Below are 21,801 nucleotides of genomic sequence, written 5' to 3' on the forward strand. Positions count from 1 at the left end.
TATCTCCCGATAGGCATGAATCTTGTGTAGCGAACAGTTTCTAGGTACCATAAGGTGTAATAATAATTATTGCAGTTTAGCCTACCGGATTTTATCTTCCGGTAAGGTGCCACTGGGTTTTAACTCTAGGTAGGTACTTTTAGGGGCAATTTTGGAAGGTGTAAACTCCAGTACACATCTTATATGGATATGTACTGGTACACCGCTGAAGTGGACAATTCTAATAGATCCACAATAGTGTTTAATATAGAAAAATTAATAAACACTATTCATGAACCTATCAAAATTTTACAAATCAGCAATGTACTGGCACACATTTAAATAAAATGTATACCGAAGAATTCACCATTTTAAAATTATTAGGAGGGCTCTGAGCAATTTAGAGGGGGCAAAGAGCAATTCTCAAATGTTAGAACCGGTGAAATCTCATGGGCCGGTCCAACACTTTGATAGGCTTGGAGCGGAATTAAAAGAGAATTTCTCCCCCCAAAAGTTTACCGATAATCTCTCAAAGAGTCTCACAAATGCTTGTGCAAGTTGCTCAAACATTCTTACAAGTGCTTATGTTAGTAGATAAGTTCAAATAATTCAATCCAAATAGGTATGTATAGTGTGATGTGACTTACAAAACTTTGCATATGTTTGTAATATTTTCTAGAATAGCTGTATTTTTATTTTTATTATTATTATATGGTTTTTGGTTTTTCAGTTGATGTGGACATGTGGTGCACTAGATTTTGATTGTGATGGTTGACGAATGCAAATATTAGTGGAAGTCGTTATTATTGAATAATGTGTTGTTGTCTGTTCTAATGTTTGACCTACAAAATAGGGCACTCGATTTTTGAGTTTGATGATATATTAATACGAGTGTTAGTAGAAATGACTTTGTACAAGTTGGCAAAATTTCACTATATGTAAAACATCGTTGTGTTGATTATTGTTTGTGTTTGTATTCTACGGTTATGTGACTATAAATCATTGCACACGAGTTTGAAATTTTATACCAAACATGTTTTCCTTCATTTTACTGATTATAATTGTGATGGGTCTATGCAGCAAATCCAGAATCCAACTGTAATTATGATTGCTAGGACTGCTGTGGCTGAGGATGAAATAAATGGTGATGGCACAACTTCGACTGGGATCTTCATGGCGAACTTATGAAACGATCTAAACGTTAAATTTATGAAGGTTTGTGAGGTGTATAACTTAAATATTTCACTGCTGTGTCAATCCTTGCATGTCTTATTGTTATACAATGAATTTTCTCTTATTGTTATACAATGAATTTTCAGGGTCTTATTCAATGGAAAGATTTTAGAACTAATGAGTAATATCTTAAAAGTATGCTAGACTTGGATGCATGTGCAATGCTATAACTCGAAGGTTCAGGTATTTTCTACTACAAAATCTTCTCATTCAACTATTGCATTTTGGTTTTTTGAAAAGAACCTTAAACTAGTGTCATTTTAGGAATGTCAGGGGTTGAATACTCGCTCAATCGTCGTCCAATTCACGATTTTGCTGAGTTTGCTGAGTTAGCACGGTTTTGGTAGATAGAATTGTGAATTCGTACGACAAACATGACAGTAAACATATAATAGGCAAACAAAGACATCAGGAAAAGACAATAGTGGGTCAATCTAGTAAGTAGGATTAATTTTTCAAGCAAAGGTTACTAGGAAGAATTTTATTATGCATAAATCTGATGACAATGCAGCGTTTTAAATGTACTTAAAAATTTCTCATTAACAAAATGTGAGGAAATGATATTTGATCCCATTTCAACTAACACTGAATAACTAAGTATAGAACAAAACATACAGGGTCAAACTTACAGCGTGTGCTCATTGACACCTCAATAGGATCAACCAGAAAATCCATTTAGACAAAATTGCATGTCTATAAAATCTTCGACAACCAATTCACTCCCGGTACGTCTCACATGTTATTGCACTTTTCTTCTTGCACGCGAATGAACCCCTGATCAATAACTGCAAAATATCCAAACAACAAAGTATAAATACACAAAATTGATATTCTAGTTCAAAGCAGTAGAAGTTGACGTACACAATTTTAGATTGGTAATAGATAATTTTTGTAATATCACATTTCTAAAACAAAAACCTAGATAAACTTCAATCATCTTTTACCCTTTAATGAATCCAAGTAAGGTTTGTATTCTGTTGAATAAACTATGCTGATGTGATGCACATGCAATTAAGAAACAGCTTATTTATTGCTCAGCACTCAGCAGAATCAAAGTATCATCTTAATATGAATTTTGGGCCGAATCTTAATATGAATCATGAGATATAAATCAATAAATATATTATATTTTTAGGTAAAGCAGGTAGCATATGCAAAAAAACATAACTGATACATCATTTATGTCAAAATAATTCATGATTCATGTCATAAATATCAGTGATGCAACGCTTTTCAAAAAAGATACGTGCAAGGATTCATATCAGGTTTATTCAATTTTGTTATGGATAGAGATATGATTTGTTGTTTGGATTGTAAGATACTAATAACGATGCCAGCAACTCTATATACATCAATATCATAAAAAACTTAAAAAGAATACCCGATTCAGCATTGATATTAAGACATGCAATTTTAGCGAACTTCCAAATAGTGAACATACCTAATAGGCGGCTTTCCACTTTGCTATAAGTTCTTCATACACAAATTATTTTCTTTCTTTGACAAGGCTCTGTCTCAGCTTTGACAATGTAGAAGAAGTTAACTTGATTCCTCTTCCAATAATATGCTCGGCATACTTAACTGCATCAAGGACCCTATCATTATCTCTAAGCCCTACAACCAAAAGGTTAGCAGTACCCTCTAAATCTTCACGATAATTATCTACCAAACATTTCCAAACTTTGATAGCCATAAAAGGATCCCCATTATCCAAATAAACCCTAACTGCTGCATCACAATTAAGCTGATCCGGCACACACCCATTTGACACCATCTCAGTAAACATCTCTGAAGCCTCCCCCAATTTCTTCCCCTTGATGAAAAACTTAAACAACAAATTATAAGTGAATTCGGAAAAGCCCCCTTACAAACCATACCATCGAGCATATTCATAGCAGCATCAATATCACTGTGATAACAATACATAGATATCATTGAATTATACATTGCGGTTGTCGGCTGCAACTTAGTTTTCCCCAACATAATTTCCCAAAAAAACTCAGCCCTCCTTATATCATTAAACCTAACACACTCATCAAGAACAATCCCAAAAAACCTAATTCCCGGATAACATCCCCTATCTCTCAACAAATCAAAAAACTTAAGAGCTTCATGAATCCCATCAGAACCTTTAGCCAAGGTACACAAAAACAGATCATAAGCAGGAAAATTTGCGGGATCCCAAGCAATTTCAAAAATCATATCATAAAAATTCTCCTTAGCACCAACAACATTCCCATCACTTTCCAAACCTTCCATCAAAATAGCATAAGTATCATAATCAGGTCTAACAAATTTGTTTGCAGTTTGCAAATAATTACAAGCTTCAATAACTCTACCACTATCACAAATAGCACTCATCAATGAATTCAACGAAATAACATCCTGAACACAACCATAACGATTCATCACCTCAAAGGTCCTAACAGCATCAGCTAATCTACCTACATTAACATAACTTGCAAAAATCGAAGCAAATGTAGACCGTGAAAGCAAACCTATTCGACTCATCGATTTCACCACAGTCCACATTGCCTTAAATGAGCGATTTTTACCTAAAATATCAATTACCAGATTCCAGGCGTAAGGAGTGTGGTTGATACGGTTACTGGCCCAACGGAAGAACTTGAACGCCTGAGCCGGGAACCGATAACTGAGTTTGAGGACTTGTTCGATGTCTTGTGGTGTGACATCGATGCACGAATCTTCTAGAGTTTTCTCGACAGTGAAGAAAGGGTTTGTGGAGATGATTTCGAAGAGGGATTTTGTTTTGCTTAATCGTGGTAATCGAGAGAGGGTTGTGTTGGTTTGAAGGAGTGAGGTTGATGATGAAGGGGATGACATTGAATCGTAACTTCTCTTTCTGTTGACACTCATGTTTCTTCTTCTTTTGCAGAAGCACTGCAAGTGTAACAAAGGCGAAAGAAAACCCTAAGAAGTTAGAACAAATTAAAGTGTTTCTTTACGGGAACATGAGATAGTTTAATAAGATTTTTTTTTTCCTCTCCTAAAAAATAATATAGTTAAATAAGAGGTACACTGCAAATTTAGGATTTGGATCCTCTCAGGTGGAAAAAAAATGAGAGAATAGTGTAGGATTAGGATCCTCTCAAGTGGAAAAAGAACATGACAGAATATTGTGGGGATCTAGACCATTGAAATATAAAGAGGGAATAATATTGAAACATGAAAAAAATGGAGAAAAGTTGGTTAAGGGTGGAGATGTGAAAATTGAGAAAACATGAAAGAGAGAAAATGGAGATCCATTTCCCTTATATTTATCATATATACTTTTCAAAAAAAAAAATTTATCTTGATCAAAAAAAAAAAATTATCAAATACTTAATTCTCATTGAGTATAAAACTAAGAAAAAGTATAGAATTTATTTATACTATTGGGATATATCTTGAATTTACATATTTTGTTTACTTTTTCTTGCACAATATACGAGCAATAATCACATCTTGAGTATTGTATTTTCATATTTTGTTTACTTTTTCTTGCACAATATACAAGCAATAATCACTTCTTGTGGTGCCCATGCCCAAGACACTATTAGTGTCTTGGGCACTGCAAGAAATGCGTCAGCAAAAGCGTCGTCACCAAGTTGTGCGCGCTGTTTCAAGATTATGAACATCCAATCCTTGAAAATGGAACTCGAAAACTAAAGATCAATAAAAGACAGAAAACATGAAACATTGATAGTACCACCTTGGACTGTTTTTTTAACTTCATTTATCAGGTGTTGTCTAGCAGCAACTTTAAATGCACCCGCCCCCTGAAAACAGGCAAAGATTATGATGGATATAGATTAGACAGAAATGGAGTAAAACAGTTTGTGCGAAAGGAACCGACCTCCTAGTACATAAATCCAATATTATCAGCAATGTAATCCTAAGCTTAAAAGAAACACCATAATGAATTTAATATAGTACAGTGAATAGTGAAATACTATTCAGAATAGTTTCAGAACTACATAGAGAATGACTATCTATTAACCTTAGAGCACGTAGGACTCTGGAACTGACTGGATTCTTGCAAGCTTAACATTGACAGATTTTTGTTCTATAAAAATATCTGAGTCAACCGTGGTAGAATAGTGCTTCCACAATCCAATTCATGATTACGAAAATTGTTTTCAGTCTCAAAATCCAGAACTACATGATATTTGTAACAAGGTTGAATCATCTTGTTTGCAGTTTGCAACAAAAAAAATTCATGTGATTTGATTGAGGAATTCAGCACAAAGTAATTGACTAACTTTACCAATATAAACAGCACATGAAAAAGACCAAAAACGAACAACAATGCAAGAAACAAACAAAAAAATTTAGATATCTTACCAAGACAACAGATTCGTCTTCTAAGGTATTCTTGACTGCCCTTCAAATCATCATAAAAAGCATCTTTAATCTGAGTTATTGTGTGGTCATTAGGACCTGTACAATTGTGAAAACAGCTCATAAAAATTATGCAGGAACCATCCCAGAAGTATATTTCTCTTCACCAAGGACATGCTCATACACCAAACCCTGCCCACCCAAGATATTCAGGAGTCAAATCATTAACAGAGTTTACAGCCTCTCCTTCGTAGGCCAAAACCAATCATTCCATGTTTCTCCTCTTTGCTCTCCGAAGGGCAATTATCTTAAACAGAAACAATGGAAAAAACAAATTAGCAGACACAATACATGATAAAATAATGTATCAGGTAGCTCATAAGTCATAACACATTAGCAATATGCAATTAGTACCATGCCAGCAAGGTTGTCCAATAGATAGAATATTTGTGTTTATATCACGTGTCATAATCTTAAACTAAGAGGGACACAGAGAATGACATTAAAAAGCATTTCAGAAATCTAATTTGGCCGACTCTAAAAGTCCTCCTCTATTGTACGGAACTGAGCTTCCTAAGATAATTAGCACTTCGTCAATTTCACTTCTTATCATAATAGCAGTCAACACCCAACACCACATTTTGCCAATATCTATCCTTGATAGATAAACAAAATTTTGTATGCACACATATTCTAGGTGTTTCTCATTCCGAATATTTCATATTTGAACATCACCAAGACACTGAAGTCGGCACATGCTAACTTTAACAAAGATAACCCTATTATTATCTGTCATTCAGAACTGCTAACCAAAGGATTATTCAGATAAAAAATAAGACCTTCCACCTAGAAAAAATACAGAGAAACCAATAAACTGCATAAACCAAGTAGATTACAAATCTCAACTGTTGGAGTTGCTTCCATGTGATTAAGAGGTCACATACTCAAACTGTGTAATTAATCACTTTCAAAAGTAAGGTTAGCTAACTGCAAAGTAGCACAATGTTTTGGCTACAGAATAGCCAAGGAGAAAGGAATTCCCTGGTAAATTACTTTGAATCATGTCCTACTTTATATTCAACATGTAGCACTCTAGGAAATTATCAAAACCAAGTCATGAGTTAACAAATGAGTAGGTGTACTTCTCAAACATACCAAACATGTGTAGACATCAAACTTATGCCGGATGTGCATAATCTCCACCATTAACAGATCAATTGCTTCCTCAGGCTTCCTGATGCACAAAACCTATCAAAGCAAAACCATAGTTTACTACGTGTAAAAGGTCCAAGAAACATAAACAGGCAACATATTCAGTTTATAAAACAAAATATGGAAGATAAAATTTCATGTTTACATTTTCACAAGACTTAGAAACAAATGTCAATACTGCAATGTGCACTCACCGCATTAACAACTATATCAGTCAATTGATCAGCCAGTGACTCATATAACTGTAAAGTAAAGGAGAATACAATACAGTCAAATAATGATAATATGTAGCTCAATGAAAGTTATGTAAGCAGTTACTTGATCATTGCTCAATCTTTAATCAATACAAATATACAATTAAATCTCCTTAAAAGAAAGAGTAGAATTAGAAGATAAATCAATATTTACCTTGGTTCTCACGGTTGTTCTTGCTACCATCCTGAGAAACTCTCTGTCAGACTCATCACCCATCACAACAGGAGTCTTAAACTTTTCTAGGAATTGTAGAGTTGCTCTTTTTACAATCTCAAAACCATCAACCAAGACTCGAGGATGCATGCCTATGTTCATAATTTCATACATCATCATAACGTATATTGTGCAAGAAAAAGTAAACAAAGTATGAGAAAACAAGATATGTACCAATAGAATAAATTAATTCTATACTTTTTTTTAGTTTTATACTCGAGGAAAATTAAGTATTTGATAAATTTGTTTTCTTAAGGAGTATATATAATAAATCTAAGGCATATTATTCCCTCTTTATATTTCAATGGTCTAGATCCCCACACTATTCTCTCATTTTTTTTCCCCGCTTGAGAGGATCCTAATCCTAAATTTTCAGTGTACCTCTTATTTGACTATATCATTTTTCTGAATAGCAAAAAAAATATCTTATTAAATTTACATTTAAAAGAATCTTATTAAACTATCTCATGTTCCGTAAAGAAACATTTTTGAATTTGTTATAACTTATTAGGGTTTTCTTTGTTCCTCTATTACACTTGCGGTGCTTCTGCAAACGAAGAAGAAACATGAGTGTTAACAGAAAGAGAAGTCATGATTCAATTTCATCACCTTCACCATCAACCTCACTCCTTCAAACCAACACAACCCTCTCTCGATTACCACAATTAAGCAAAACAAAATCCCTCTTTGAAATCATCTCCACAAACCCTTTCTTCACTGTCGAGAAAACTCTAGAATATTCTTGCATCGATGTCACACCACAAGACATCGAACAAGTCCTCAAACCCAGTTATCGGTTCCCGGCTCAGGCGTTCAAGTTCTTCCGTTGGGCCAGTAACCGTATCAACCACACTCCTTACGCCTGGAATCTGGTAATTGATATTTTAGGTAAAAATCGCTCATTTAAGGCAATGTGGACTGTGGTAAAATCGATGAGTCGAACAGGTTTGCTTTCACGGTCTACATTTGCTTCGATTTTTGCAAGTTACGTTAATGTAGGTAGAATAGCTGATGCTGTTAGGATCTTTGAGGTGATGAATCGTTATGGTTGTGTTCAGGATGTTATTTCGTTGAATTCGTTGATGAGTGCTATTTGTGATAGTGGTAGAGTTATTGAAGCTTGTAATTATTTGCAAACTGCTAAGAAATTTGTTAGACCTGATTATGATACTTATGCTATTTTGATGGAAGGTTTGGAAAGTGATGGGAATGTTGTTGGTACTAAGGAGAATTTTTATGATATGATTTTCGAAATTGGTTGGGATCCTGCAAATTTTCCTGCTTATGATCTGTTTTTGTGTACCTTGGCTAAAGGTTCTGATGGGATTCATGAAGCTCTTAAGTATTTTGATTTGTTGAGAGATAGGGGATGTTATCCGGGAATTAGGTTTTTTGGGATTGTTCTTGATGAGTGTGTTAGGTTTAATGATATAAGGAGGGCTGAGTTTTTTTGGGAAATTATGTTGGGGAAAACTAAGTTGCAACCGACAACCGCAATGTATAATTCAATGATATCTATGTATTGTTATCACGGTGATATTGATGCTGCTATGAATATGCTCAATGGTATGGTTTGTAAGGGGGCTTTTCCGAATTCGCTTACTTATAATTTGTTGTTTAAGTTTTTCATCAAGGGGGAGAAATTGGGGGAGGCTTCAGAGATGTTTACTGAGAGGGTGTCAAATGGGTGTGTGCCGGATCAGCTTAATTGTGATACAGCAGTTAGGGTTTATTTGGATAATGGGGATCCTGTTATGGCTATCAAAGTTTGGAAATGCTTGGTAGATAATTATCGTGAAGATTTAGAGGGTACTGCTAACCTTTTGGTTGTAGGGCTTAGAGATAATGATAGGGTCCTTGAAGCAGTTAAGTATGCCGAGCATATTATTGGAAGAGGAATCAAGTTAACTTCTTCTACATTGTCAAAGCTGAGACAGAGCCTTGTCAAAGAAAGAAAAGAATTTGTGTATGAAGAACTTATAGCAAAGTGGAAAGCAGCTTATTAGGTATGTTCACGATGTTGGAAGTTTGCTAAAAATGCATGTCTTAATATCAATGCTGAATCGGGTATTCTTTTTAAGTTTTTTATGATATTGATGTATATAGAGTTGTGGGCATGGTTATTAGTATCTTACAATCCGAACAAATCATATCTCTACCCATAACAAAATTGAATGAACTTGATACGATTCCTTGAACGTATCTTTTTTGAAGAGCATTGTAGCACAAATATTCTCAATTTGGCCTTAAGCTTTTTGTAGCTAGCCATTTTTTTATTTATGACTTGAATCTTGAATTAGTTTGACATAAATGATTTATCAGCTATGAAATCTAAAGTAGTTTATCTAAGATGATACTTTGATTCTGCTGAGTGCTGAGCAATAAATAAGTTGTTTCTTAATTGCATATGCATCACATCAGCATATAGTTTATTGAACAGAATACAAATCTTACATGGATTCATTACAGGGTAAAAGCTGATTGAAGTTTATCTAGGTTTTATGTTTTAGAGATGTCATATTATAAAAATTATCTATTACCAATCTAAAATTGTGTAAGTCAACTGCTACTGCTTTGAACTAGGATATCAATTTTGTCTATTTATACTTTGTTGCTTGGATCTTTTTCAGTTATTGATTAGGGGTTCACTTGTTTGCAAGAATAAAAGTACAATAACATATGAGCTGTACCGGGAGTGAATTGGTTGTCAAAGATTTTACAGACATGCAATTTTTTCTAAATGGATTTTCTGGTTGATGCTATTGAGGTGTCAATGAGCACACCCTGTAAGTTTGACCCTGCATGTTTTGTTCTATGCTTAGATACTCAGTGTTAGTAGAAATGGGATCAAATTTCATTTCTTCGCATTTTGTTAATGAAGATGTCCTTATGATAAATCTTTTAAGTACAATTAAAGCACTGCATTGTCATCAGATTTATACATAATAAGATTCTTTCTGGTAACCTTGCTTGAAAAATTAATTCTACTTACTAGACTGACCCATTATTGTCTTTCCCTGATGTCTTTGTTTGCCTATAATAGGTTTACTGTCATGTTTGTCATACGAATTCACAATTCTAGCTACCAAAATCGAGCTAACTCACTTATAGTTTGATGTTCTTTTCATAAAACCAAAATGCAATAGCTGAATGAGAAAATTCCGTAGTGCAAAATACCTCAACCTTAGAGTTGTAGCATTGCACATGCATCCAAGTCTACCATACTATTAGGATATAGGATAAGGAGGGGTTTGTTTGTTAGGATATGGGAAATTGTTATGACTTAAGACCACAAGTAGAGTCTAACCCCAAAAACGCATTCATTAGGTGGGAGAGCCTCCTGGCTTAAGTGCCACATTGTCACGCCATTTAAGAGTCGATGTCTACGATGACTGTCACTCTATCGGCACTAACCCGGTGGTCTCCCTTTATTCTTTAGCAGCTTCAATTACCCACCAATATTTGGTAGTGAACCTTAATCGAATCTATAGGCAACCCTTTCTGTAACCCAACTCTAAACGAGAGCACTAATTGTTATGACCTAAGCCCACAAGGAGAGCCCAACCCAAAAGACTAGTCCATTTAATGGGATAGCTTCATGGCTTTAGTACCACATTGAACTTTCAATTCTATTCAATGTGAAACTTATAACGTTATTGTTAGGATATAGGATGAGCAAGAGTTCGTTAGTATGATATAAGGAGTTGGTAAGGGAAGTCAGTTAGTTATTTAATTATTAGAGAGTATTTGTATATAAATTGGAGAATACAAGGATAAGACCATGATTGAGTATTGTAAACTTTTGTGTATACAGTAGTGTGACTATTGCAGAAAGGAAAACCGTCAGAGGAGAGATTTCTCTCCTATTCGCCCTCTATCTTTTATTTTTTTCTCTTTATCTTACAATAACATAGTTCTTCCTTTGAAATCAAATCTATGGGTTTCTAACACATACTAATGTGAGCCCATCTATCCCATCTACAAAGGAGGTGAATGATGCTCTATTTGAGTCCCTTGTTCTTAGCTGCAAGAAAATTTGTTGGTCATGAGTACCCTATGTTTTTAGTATGGTGCATAACTGTGTTTACTATTTGAGATCATAATCCTTATATCCTGTGTGTGTTTTCAAAAAATTATAGCAGTGAAATATTATCCATAAGTTCCAAAAACTTTCCATTGAATAAGACCCTGAAGATTCATTGTATATATAACAACACAGCAGTGAAATATTTAAGTTATACACATCACAAACCTTCATCGATGTAATGTTCAGATTGTTTCATAAGTTCGCCGATGAAGTTCACAGTGGAAGTTGTGCCATCGCCACTTATGTCATCCTGAGCCACAACAATCCTAGCAATCATAATTGCAGTTGGGTTCTGGATTTGCTGCATAGACCCATCACAATTATAATCAGTGAAAAGAAGGGAAAAATGTTTGGTCTGATAAAATTTCAAACTTTTGTGCAATGATTTGCAGTCACGTCAGCGTAGACTACAAATAGAAACAATAATCATCATAAACAACAAACACAAACAATAATCAACACAACAATTTCTACTCAGAGTAAAATTTTCCCAACTTGTGCAAAGTTCCGTAGATCATGTTATGATAAGACATCTAACACAAACAATAATTTAACGTAGCGATTTCTACTAACACTCGTGTTAATAAATCATCAAACTCAAAAGATCGAGTGCCCTGTTTTGTAGGTCACACATCAGGATAGACAACAAACACAAACAATTATTCAATAATGACTTCTACTAATACTTGCATTCATCAACTATCACAATCAAAATCTAGTGCACCACATCAACCGAAAAACCAAAAACCATATAATACTAAAACTAAAACTAAAAATATAGCTATTCTAGAAAAATTTCCAAACATGTGCAAAGTTTTGTAGGTCACATCACACTATACATGCCTATTTGGATTGACTTATTTGAACTTATCTACTAGCATAAGCAATGGTGAGAATGTTTGAAAGATGATTATAGGAAAACATCTTATTATCATAGGTTGTTTTTAGATTATTTCCATAATCCCAGGATAATTTATGAAAAAAGTTTATAGCTTATATGAAAACATTTCGACTTTATAGCTTATACATTATTGTTTGGATTGGCGTATTTGAGTTTATCTACCGGACTAAACACTTGTGAAACAGTTTTGAGAGACCTTGTGAAAACAACTTATAACAAATTCATAAGTCATTTTCAGCTTATTTTCATAAATTCTCCAAGATAGCTTATAAAAACAACTTATAGCTTATACAAAAAACAAATTTAGTAAAGCTTAAAAGTTTAAAAAAAAAAAGTGACATAAACAAACCATTTCTTTGAGCGGCATTGATGTTCATAAGTAGTGCTGCTGATTTATTAAGAACTTCGGAGTTAGGGTTAACACTCGCATAGACATTATTGGATTTTGAAGCGCGAAGAGAAACAACGAAGTGAATGAAGGAGAAGGAGAAGAAGAAGAAGTTGTTGGAAGTGTAACTAGTTTAGGGGCTTTGAGAAAGGTCATACAAATCACTAGGTTTTTTTTTTTGGCTTAACTATACATTTGGTCCCTTACGTTTATTTTAGGTTTCAATTTGGTCCCTTACGTTTAAAAAGTATCAATTTGGTCCCTTACGTTTATTTTAGGTTTCAAGTTGGTCCTTTCCGTCAATTTTGTCACATGTGGCAGTCAATTTGCATACGTGGACTGACACGTGGCACTTGGACACGCTGACACGTGTACTATTCAAACGGTGTTAGTGACAAAACTAACGGAAAGGACTAACTTGAAACTTAAAATAGACGTAAGGGACCAAATTGATACTTTTTAAACGTAAGGGACCAAATTGAAACTTAAAATAAACGTAAGGGACCAAATGTATAGTTAAACTTTTTTTTTTTTTTAGAAATATGGAATGCGGGTTCGAACCCCCGCCACTTCAATGATATCACCGGTAGGTACAATTTGAGCTACACTTATGTGACTGTTATTTTTTTATTTGTTAATTTAAAAATAATTTTTTTTTTTATTTGGTATCCGGTGGGACCAATCTTACCGTCGAGTTGCGGGCCTATTTAAAAATGACATATTTTAAATGATAGAGCACAGGCTCTACACGACACGGACACGGCGACACCGCTAATGTAAAAAATATAGGACACCGACACTGCTATATATTTATAAAATATATAAATTAAGAGTCAAAATATATACATGTAAATCTAAGTTAAGCAAATTATTTATTATAAAAAGTTTTAAAACAAGATATGATAATATTTTACCTTTATTTATTCATCTACTATCAAAAAAATTAAAAATATTGTAATCAAAATCTAATGTCTTCAATCCTCCATTGATCAATATTGTTGTTTTGACACATCTTTAACACTTGTAGATATATTTGATATGTGCCTAATGAGAGTATAAGCAAAGTAAAAACAACTTTTTTGGGGACACTTGTCCGACACGTGTTGTACGAGTGTTTTACAGGTGTCAGACACCGATCAAGGAGTGTCAAAGTAAAGAAAAATTTGAGTTTTTTTCCGACACCGCTATGAGCTATCCGACACGTGTCGTACGAGTGTCATAGTGTGTCGAACACCGACACGTGTCAGACACCGCGACACGCTTAATCATAGAGGTGTCGGTGTTTCATATGTAGTAGTAATGATGTAAAATCATATAAATAGATTTTCATTAATTAAATTATTAAAATAATCATTTTTTAATCATTTTTGTCAAAAAAAAAAAATCCTTTTTTAAGTTTGAATTACAAAATTTGAGAGAATCGGTAAGGTTGTTCTTCTATGGAAGGAAAGGGTTTTGTGATGAAGTCTTATAGAGATTTTGGAGGAACTTGCTTCAAGATGGTTGTATATTGTTCCATTGCCATTAGGTATAATCTCTTTTCTAGTATCGTCACTTTTGTATTTATGGATTTTGAATTTTAAATTTAAGTGATTAAATCTCACATCAATTATAAATAAGAAGAATGTTGAAAATATGAGAGCCGACATATATACTTAATGTCTTAAGATTTTACTGTTAAAAAAGACATTAATTTGTTTTTCCAAACTCCCCGACAATGGGAAAAAAACACTATCATTTTTTACAATGAACTCCATGACTAAATTTTAAACCATAAGATATTTTGATGCATTTACAAAATCCAAAACCCCAAAGTCTTATGCTAATGCAATCTCTATCTCTATCTCCTTTAATTTCAAAGCATAGTTGCAACCTAACCCTCAAACTCTCCACTAATCATTATCTTAGAAACACCCTAATCATTTCAATATTGGAACTTGGAAGGCCAATTTTGCTATTTTTGTAACATTTGAGTGACTAAGTTATATGATCAATACAATTTGAAGAACTAGCATTCCCTCTTTCCACAATCCACACAACCAATATCACATCGGATGTACACATCCCGAAAAAACATGAATTTTGTGTCGTCTAGAAGTACACTTCAGAAACACTCGTGGTTTTTAGTAATGTTGGTGGATAAAGTTGCTCGCGTGAATAAGTTTTATAACATGATCACAAACTTTACCAACACCATCCACCCTTATTAGCAAAAAATTGTACTAATAGGAAACTATTTTAAGATCAAACAACAATCATCATTACAAATTCTTTTCCTTTGTCCTATTATTTCATACAACATTCACATAAAAGAAAAGGTTGCAGTTATAATGAAGCTCCATGGCGGAGTTGATGACCTCATTTCAAACATCTAACTAAAGTTGATTGTCGGATGCATCAATATATATTCGTAAATTGTGCTTCTGGCATTCATCTTGCATTCGTCTAGAGTCTAACAGTGCCCTCTCCGGCTTCTTTTAGATTGTATTCTTTCTTCATTTCCTCTAAGACGGAATCATTTGTGCTGTAAAAGAATTTACAAAAGAAAGATATCAATTCCACATTCATATGCATACAGGTAGTCAATCAGGTACTCACACGAACACCGGACACCTCAAATATATTACTTTTAAAAGATACTGACCCCCACAACAAGAAAGAATACTAAGAGGAATTATTTAAAATTAAATCCTTATATAAATAAGCTTAAGATAAGATGAACCGTGTATTTTATAAGAACTAGTTAATCCTATGATAACAGGCCTCATAAAATAAATGATAACAACCATCATTTTGCTATTTGTCTCAAAAAGTAAAAGATCTAATTCTCAAATATAAGGTTAAGAGTGTCTGAGAAGTGTCCGACCAATAGCTGGTGTAGGGTCAGTCTCTTGGTGTGTGTCCAAGACACATATAACAAGGTGTTCGGGCCAAACATATATATTTTTTGAAATAGGACACCACTAAGGGGTATGTCTCCAAGACATGTCTGAGAAGTGACAGTGTCCGAAATTTGTTCAAATACACCGCCACAGCACTTTGGAGAGGTGTCTGGTTCAGAGTGTAATGTATAGGTAATTAAGCATGTGATCACCGGCACAAAGATAAACAATTGACAAATCAAAGGAAGAAACATCGGAGTATATGATAAATGACCAATGCAAATATTTATTCATATTTTCCCAGCTTGACAAGAGATCTATGAAGGAAATTTACAAGTTTTGCCTAGGTCTTGGAACAAATGCAAATTTAAACAAAAACTGAACAGGGCTTACATTACAACCAGTTTTACCATTAAGCTAACAACTAACAAGTTTGTTATATGTCTACTTTTTTGTTTCCATGATTTCAAAATTACTAAAGATGAAACGAAGAAAAAGAAACAAAGAGTTCCTTTTATTTTGCCAACCCAACACTTTGGCATGCACAAATGAAATAATGTCAACCAAATCAGGAAGTTATGCCTTTTCTGTTTCATACAATGTTAAATGTTGTTAATCGCGGAAAACAGTGGTTTGTACAAATTCCACTACACGACAGTGCCATAGCTGCTATTTGACTACCATTTATACTAAATAGTCTATTGTGGAACAATAGCGATTAGTTCAAATTCCGCTACGCTATAACACAATAGCTTCTATTTAACAACATTGATTTCACAGTTCTATGAAAATTGACAAAAAGCATCTTCTTAAGCCATGAAAGAGCAGTGACGACCAGATCAAACCAGATAAGTATTTTGTGCCCCGTGAGGAACATTTTGTGCTCTATGGATCCTTACATTCAACTATACGTGTTGGTTTATTTAATTTAAAATAAAATTGAACCTGTCTTTTTAGGCATATCTAAGGAAAATGACCATTATGTTTTAGACACTTCAATCATCCTTAAACTCAATTTAATGTGATTCTACCCCAATTTCTCACTAAAACACAGGGTCTTAAACTTGTACAATTCTGAGTTAACTTAAGATTTTGACAACCATAATAAATGGGCAATCATATGTTAGACATCTTATTATGACAGTTATCGGCAGTTACAGGCAATTATTATGTCAGTTATGTTGTTTAATTTTAGCAATAAATAGAGAAATGAAAGGAGAAATTGATTATGGGATAGTTTTTGAATGGTTTTGGGAGGGAGACCAAGCTCTATTATTCTTGGAGGGAGAGAGGCCAAGACCCTCGAATTTCTTGGATAGGAAATGTTGTGTAATAGTATACTATTTCTTTCCTTAGTTTATGTGTGAATTGTGCATTCTCTACAGTGTGCAAATCTATTTCTGTGGTATACGTATTCTACCATCAATTAAGTCATTTTTCTACAATTAAATTTAATTATGGTATCTGTTTCTAACAATATAACGTGTCTAATGTTATAGGTTAGGCGTGGTCAAAATTTGATAATATATATATAAAAAAAAAAAAAAAAAGAGGGGATAATTTAGAACCATCAATATCATCATTTTTTGTCACAGTGGAATAGTCTAGAATACAGTATTTTTGTTCTGTTTTCAAATAGCTAATGTATAGAAAGATTTAACATGTATATACCCTGTGATGAGAAGTCACTATGCAGTTATGAGTTTAATCTAATATTTCAGGTGTGGTCGTTTGAAACCACAGCAACAACAACCAAGTTTTATCCCACTAGGCGGGATTGAATACATGGATCAAATGACGCCATAACGTTTTATCATAGATTACAAATCTATCCAAACCATTGACCTCTAAATCGTTGTTTACAGTTTTTCTTGACCTCTCTCTGCCTCTAGCGATTGGACTACCGTCCATCTGATCTACTTTCTTTCCTCGTAACTTACAGGTCTCTTCCCCGCATGCTCAAACCACCTAAGTCCAGATTCAACCATCTTTTCCACAATTGGTGCTACTTCAACTCTCTCTCTTAATGTTATACCACAATGAAATGGTCCATAATGAAGTATTTCCATTCTCTTTTCAAACAACTAATGGATAAAAAGCCTTAACATGTAGATATTACCCGATGCATCCATGAAGTGTATTAGAGTATAATACTGTATTCCAAAATTAAAGTGAATAATACACTTTTTGTTCTGTTACCACTTTTCCAATTGGCAAGAACTAAATCTTTTCCTAAATCGTAGAAGAACTAAATTTTTGCATATCTTGTATGAGCAAGAGAGATAAACATGGTACAGAAATATTCGTGGCTAAAATCAAGTAAACACAGATTATATGTAACAGACAGAAGGACGTTAACGACTACAATAGAAACAAACAACTAGTATGAATGTGTGTGCGCACGCATAACTAGAAGTTTCTTTATCCTTCTCAGGAAATCCGATGCTGCAGAATGTTACAGCTAGAACAGAAACATCAATGTCTCATGTACAGAGTCTATTTGGAAAAGGAGAGTTTTCTTACTTGCACAAGACTAAGAAAGGATATATGTTATTACTTTTTCTGCATTTATGTTAGTATCATTGAAGTTGACGAGAAAGCAAATCAATAGAGCCACACAGGTCACTGAGCGCAAACTAAGACTGATAGCCAACCCTGCTAAAATGCTTTACAAATTCAAATATTCAACTATTTTTATAAAAAAATAAATTCATAGCAACACCAAGACATGCACATTTACAGGCAGAAATGGATGAGGATATCCATACATTCATTAGTATTAACAGATGCATTTGACAACAATAACATTACACGATCATGCCTACAACATAAATCACACAAGTACTATGAATCTATGATAGAACATTTAAATTTTTACTTAATAGTTTGAGCTACAATCTTCCTTGATCATCCTCTACTTCTACTTATTTGCCAATAATCTCAAGGCCAGCTAAGTGTAAGGCACCTGAAGCTTTTGCTTTAGGCCGCTAACCTAACCCGCTCAACCCCCTAGACAGCCTACTAATTTCATAGTAGCACCTCCATGATGATACCTAAAAGAAGTTGCATGTATAGCTCTAACACCCCTTCCATCAATTGTATACTCTAAGACCTCACCTGCTTAAGGCATGAACTTAATGTGGGCCGGCCTGTATAATCTAAAGAGATGAATTTGACTTGGAGGGCTACATTTCTGAAAAACACGTTTCAGAAGTGTACTTTCGGATTATACAAAATTTATGTTTCTCCACATGTGCAGTCATGTTGGAGTGGGGAAAGTTTCTCCCTTGTCAAGGGACCAAACCCTCATTTTCTTATTATCCGATGAAACAAAAGCCAGGATTTAATTAAATAAAATGAGTAAACAATCAATTTGGTCCAAAAATGTGAGACCAACATGTCACTATAGTGTCACTAAATGTATTGAAATTACAAAAACATCTACAAACATGACTATTGTTAGTAATTTTATGTGTCAAATTGACTAACATAAGACACATTTGAGGACCAGACTAATTAACAAACACACATTCCAGAACCAAACTAATTAACAAAACACACATTCGAGAACCAAACTGACTAACAAAATATGCCGTTAGTTATATTTATCTAATTTTGATACATTGAAGGACTATTGCAACAGCGCCATAAATACCGAAATAATTGATTAATAGTATTTCAATGAATAATTGCTTCATTTTTCTGAATAAAATGAAGGTATCAATGAATAATTCTATATAGACCAGATACATCAATCATGTAATTCATAAGATGACTTACAATTGATGAAGACAGTTATTCAACACTTTAGCTTGTCCACGACACTTCCAAACAACAGAAAGTGTTCTCCCTAAAGCACATTCAGCATATTTCTTTGTATACTCATCACACTCTTTAAGTGCTTTCACCTTCATTTTACTACGTAAAGCTGCAAAATTGATCATAGCCCACAAAATCAATTTCACTATAAAACAGTTCAATCATAAATTTCAATGCAAATTATAAGAATTACGAAATACCCATTTGAATTAAACCCAATTGTTGTTCGAAAAATTGAAACTTTTTGATGAAGAAAACGTGGGTTTAGTTTAGGGTTTAGTATTATGATACCTTCTTCGACTTTCTTCTTGACGTGATTCTCGCGTGCTTGTTGAACGTAACTCATTGTTCAGCTTTTTAGATTGAGATGAACGGAACAACTCTCAGTCGCAGGAGCTGCCAGACGGCAAATGTGTTCAAATGGAAGGAAAAATAAAAAATCAAACAAAAAACCAAAGAATGAAAAGCTTCTATAATAAAAATTACAAGTTTTTTATGCAAAAATAAAAATTAAAAGAGGCATTCCTATTTTTCATATTCTTTTTTTTTTCTTTCCAATATTTAGTTTTTAATAGAAATTATTTTTTTGTGTAAAAGAAAATAATTTTTTTTTTCCAAGTAGTTTAGAGTCCAAATTTACAGAGCTAGGATCTTCTCTATTTCCAATTATTTTCATTTATTTCCTCCATTATTATATACTTTAATATAATTTTTAGTTTGTTAAAAAAAATGATTTTAGTAACTAAATGAAGGTGGCGAATAATTCATAGTCACAATCTTTGGTGGCAAGAATATTTAAGACATAAGACATGGTATTTTCCTAGAACCTTTTTTTTTTTTTACTCTTGTCATCGGGTATCTAAGGACTCGTTTGGCCTAGTTTTTTTATAGCTTATGCAAACGGCTTATACAATATAAATTAGATTTTATGTTATTTTATAAGTTCATACTAGTGAAACTTGTAATTTTATAAACTATTTTATTTTAAACTACCTTGACAAACTTATAATAATATATAAAAATTGCATAAGCTGTTTGCATAAACTCTAAAAAAAGATGGGTCAAACGAGCCATAAGTCCAGTCACATATTTGAAGAGTGTGCCATGGGTGCATTCCAACTCGTTCTGGGTTGACACATCGTCATGTAGATTGTTTATTCTTTGTAATGACGAGGTGGAGGATGATCATCATGTTTTTTTTTACTTGTTTGCATGTACAAAGTTGTTGGGATAATGATGGTTTGAGGTCAATTCTTCTTAGTAGATTGCACTCAGATGAATGGTGTTGGTGCAATGTTGTTTGATGTGTGGAACGACCACAACATTAGTGTCGTTCAGTTGGGGCAACAAACTTGTAAGGTGTGGCAGGATTAGTTTGACGTGAACATGGTGCAAGATCTATATTTTACTTAATAATATTTAAATTTAATATGTTGTTTTATATTATATAAATATCTTGTTTGAAAGTATAATTTAATTTGTATAAATTGACGGCATAAAACTTTTTTATATCTAATCAATATCACATAATATAGATGTTTTCGTGAGGATATTTAAAAAATTAATCTATAAAAATGACACTATAATGTTATTACTTATTTGGGATTATAAAAGTTTGTATATATTTTTAAATTTAAAACAAATTGTTTTTTTTAGAGAACAAATGAGATTAACAATGACAAATTTATATATAAAATTTGCTATCAAATTATAGATGAAATGATAAGTTTTTAAAAACTCACACATATAAAATAGAGAGATTGAAATTCAAATTTTGATCATTTAATCTAACCATTTTAATATTTTTACATGTTAAGCTAGAACTCGTGAACAAAGTTCAAATTATTAGTAAAACGTTGTCTAGAAGTCGAATTTTGAGATGATTTCTTGTGTGCACACCCCGCATAATATGTATAAATGGATTGGAAAGTGACTAAGCATGCCGACGAAATTCTTCTATGTGTAAAAAAATAAAAAATTGTATTCTTCTATAAAAAAAAAAAAAAAAACAGATAAGGGGAGTGATTATGGTGCATAAGCTTTTTCCATATGCACCATGCATAAATAATGAAAATTGTTTAACGCGCCCTGCAAATTGTTTAGCGCGCCTCCCATATGCTTAGTGCGCCCCCTAGATTTTCTCGCGAGCCCTCCAATTTTTTTCCTAGCGCACCCCTCCATATTTTCTCGCGCGCCCCCAGTTTTTTTTCCTCCCCCAGATTCCTAGCGCACCCCCCAGTTTTTTATTCCTCCCCTCGATTTCTAGCGCGCCCCCTAGTTTTTTTTTCCTCCCCAAGATTTCTAGCGCGCCCCCATTTCCAATTATATAATTACTTTTGTTCCTTTAAAGTACATACTATAAGAATCCTTTTTAAATTAATTGTGTTGGATGATTATATAGTCATATTTTAATTTAAAATTACATACTAAAACATGTACTGTAATTATGGTTTAATTTATCACAATTAACATAAAAACTATTAAGTACATC

At 33.5% G+C, this 21,801-nt stretch overlaps 2 protein-coding genes across 6 annotated transcripts; both read right to left on the reverse strand.

Moving 5' to 3' along the window:
• Positions 1 to 1,734: 1,734 nt before the first annotated feature.
• On the reverse strand, positions 1,735 to 12,744 carry LOC123910929 (T-complex protein 1 subunit zeta 2-like). 5 transcript variants are annotated; one of them, XM_045962221.1, is made up of 9 exons: positions 12,571 to 12,739; positions 11,486 to 11,621; positions 7,174 to 7,325; positions 6,960 to 7,007; positions 6,709 to 6,801; positions 5,557 to 5,860; positions 4,925 to 4,991; positions 2,654 to 4,113; positions 1,735 to 1,997 (listed from the first exon to the last, which is right to left on the reverse strand). In XM_045962221.1, exons 1-6 carry the CDS (start codon positions 12,586 to 12,588, stop codon positions 5,819 to 5,821), a joined length of 489 nt encoding a protein of 162 aa, XP_045818177.1. In that variant the 5' UTR covers positions 12,589 to 12,739; the 3' UTR covers positions 1,735 to 1,997; positions 2,654 to 4,113; positions 4,925 to 4,991; positions 5,557 to 5,818. The 5 variants fall into 5 exon arrangements, with proteins under 5 accessions (XP_045818177.1, XP_045818176.1, XP_045818179.1 ...); XM_045962220.1 differs by having other exon boundaries at positions 5,557 to 6,801; positions 12,571 to 12,744; XM_045962223.1 differs by having other exon boundaries at positions 2,654 to 4,991.
• A 2,082-nt stretch (positions 12,745 to 14,826) lies between these two features.
• LOC123910930 (uncharacterized protein DDB_G0275933) lies at positions 14,827 to 19,771 on the reverse strand. The gene is made up of 3 exons (XM_045962224.1): positions 19,602 to 19,771; positions 19,272 to 19,419; positions 14,827 to 15,133 (listed from the first exon to the last, which is right to left on the reverse strand). The coding sequence occupies exons 1-3, from the start codon at positions 19,654 to 19,656 to the stop codon at positions 15,055 to 15,057; spliced, it is 282 nt and encodes a 93-aa protein (XP_045818180.1). The 5' UTR covers positions 19,657 to 19,771; the 3' UTR covers positions 14,827 to 15,054.
• Between the last annotated feature and the right edge of the window lie 2,030 nt (positions 19,772 to 21,801).

Source organism: Trifolium pratense, linkage group LG2, assembly GCF_020283565.1.
Source record: "Trifolium pratense cultivar HEN17-A07 linkage group LG2, ARS_RC_1.1, whole genome shotgun sequence".
NCBI lineage: Eukaryota > Viridiplantae > Streptophyta > Magnoliopsida > Fabales > Fabaceae > Trifolium > Trifolium pratense.

Coding starts and splice junctions, on each gene's coding strand:
- LOC123910929 (XM_045962218.1), bottom strand. CDS start 4,948: ATGAAGTTAAAAAAACAGTCCAAG. Junction 4,114..4,924: donor AGTTAAAAAAACAGTCCAAG/GTGGTACTATCA, acceptor TTACACTTGCAG/TGCTTCTGCAAAAGAAGAAG.
- LOC123910930 (XM_045962224.1), bottom strand. CDS start 19,656: ATGAGTTACGTTCAACAAGCACGCGAGAATCACGTCAAGAAGAAAGTC. Junction 19,420..19,601: donor CAAGAAGAAAGTCGAAGAAG/GTATCATAATAC, acceptor TCAATTTTGCAG/CTTTACGTAGTAAAATGAAG. Junction 15,134..19,271: donor AATAACTGTCTTCATCAATT/GTAAGTCATCTT, acceptor ATTCTTTTACAG/CACAAATGATTCCGTCTTAG.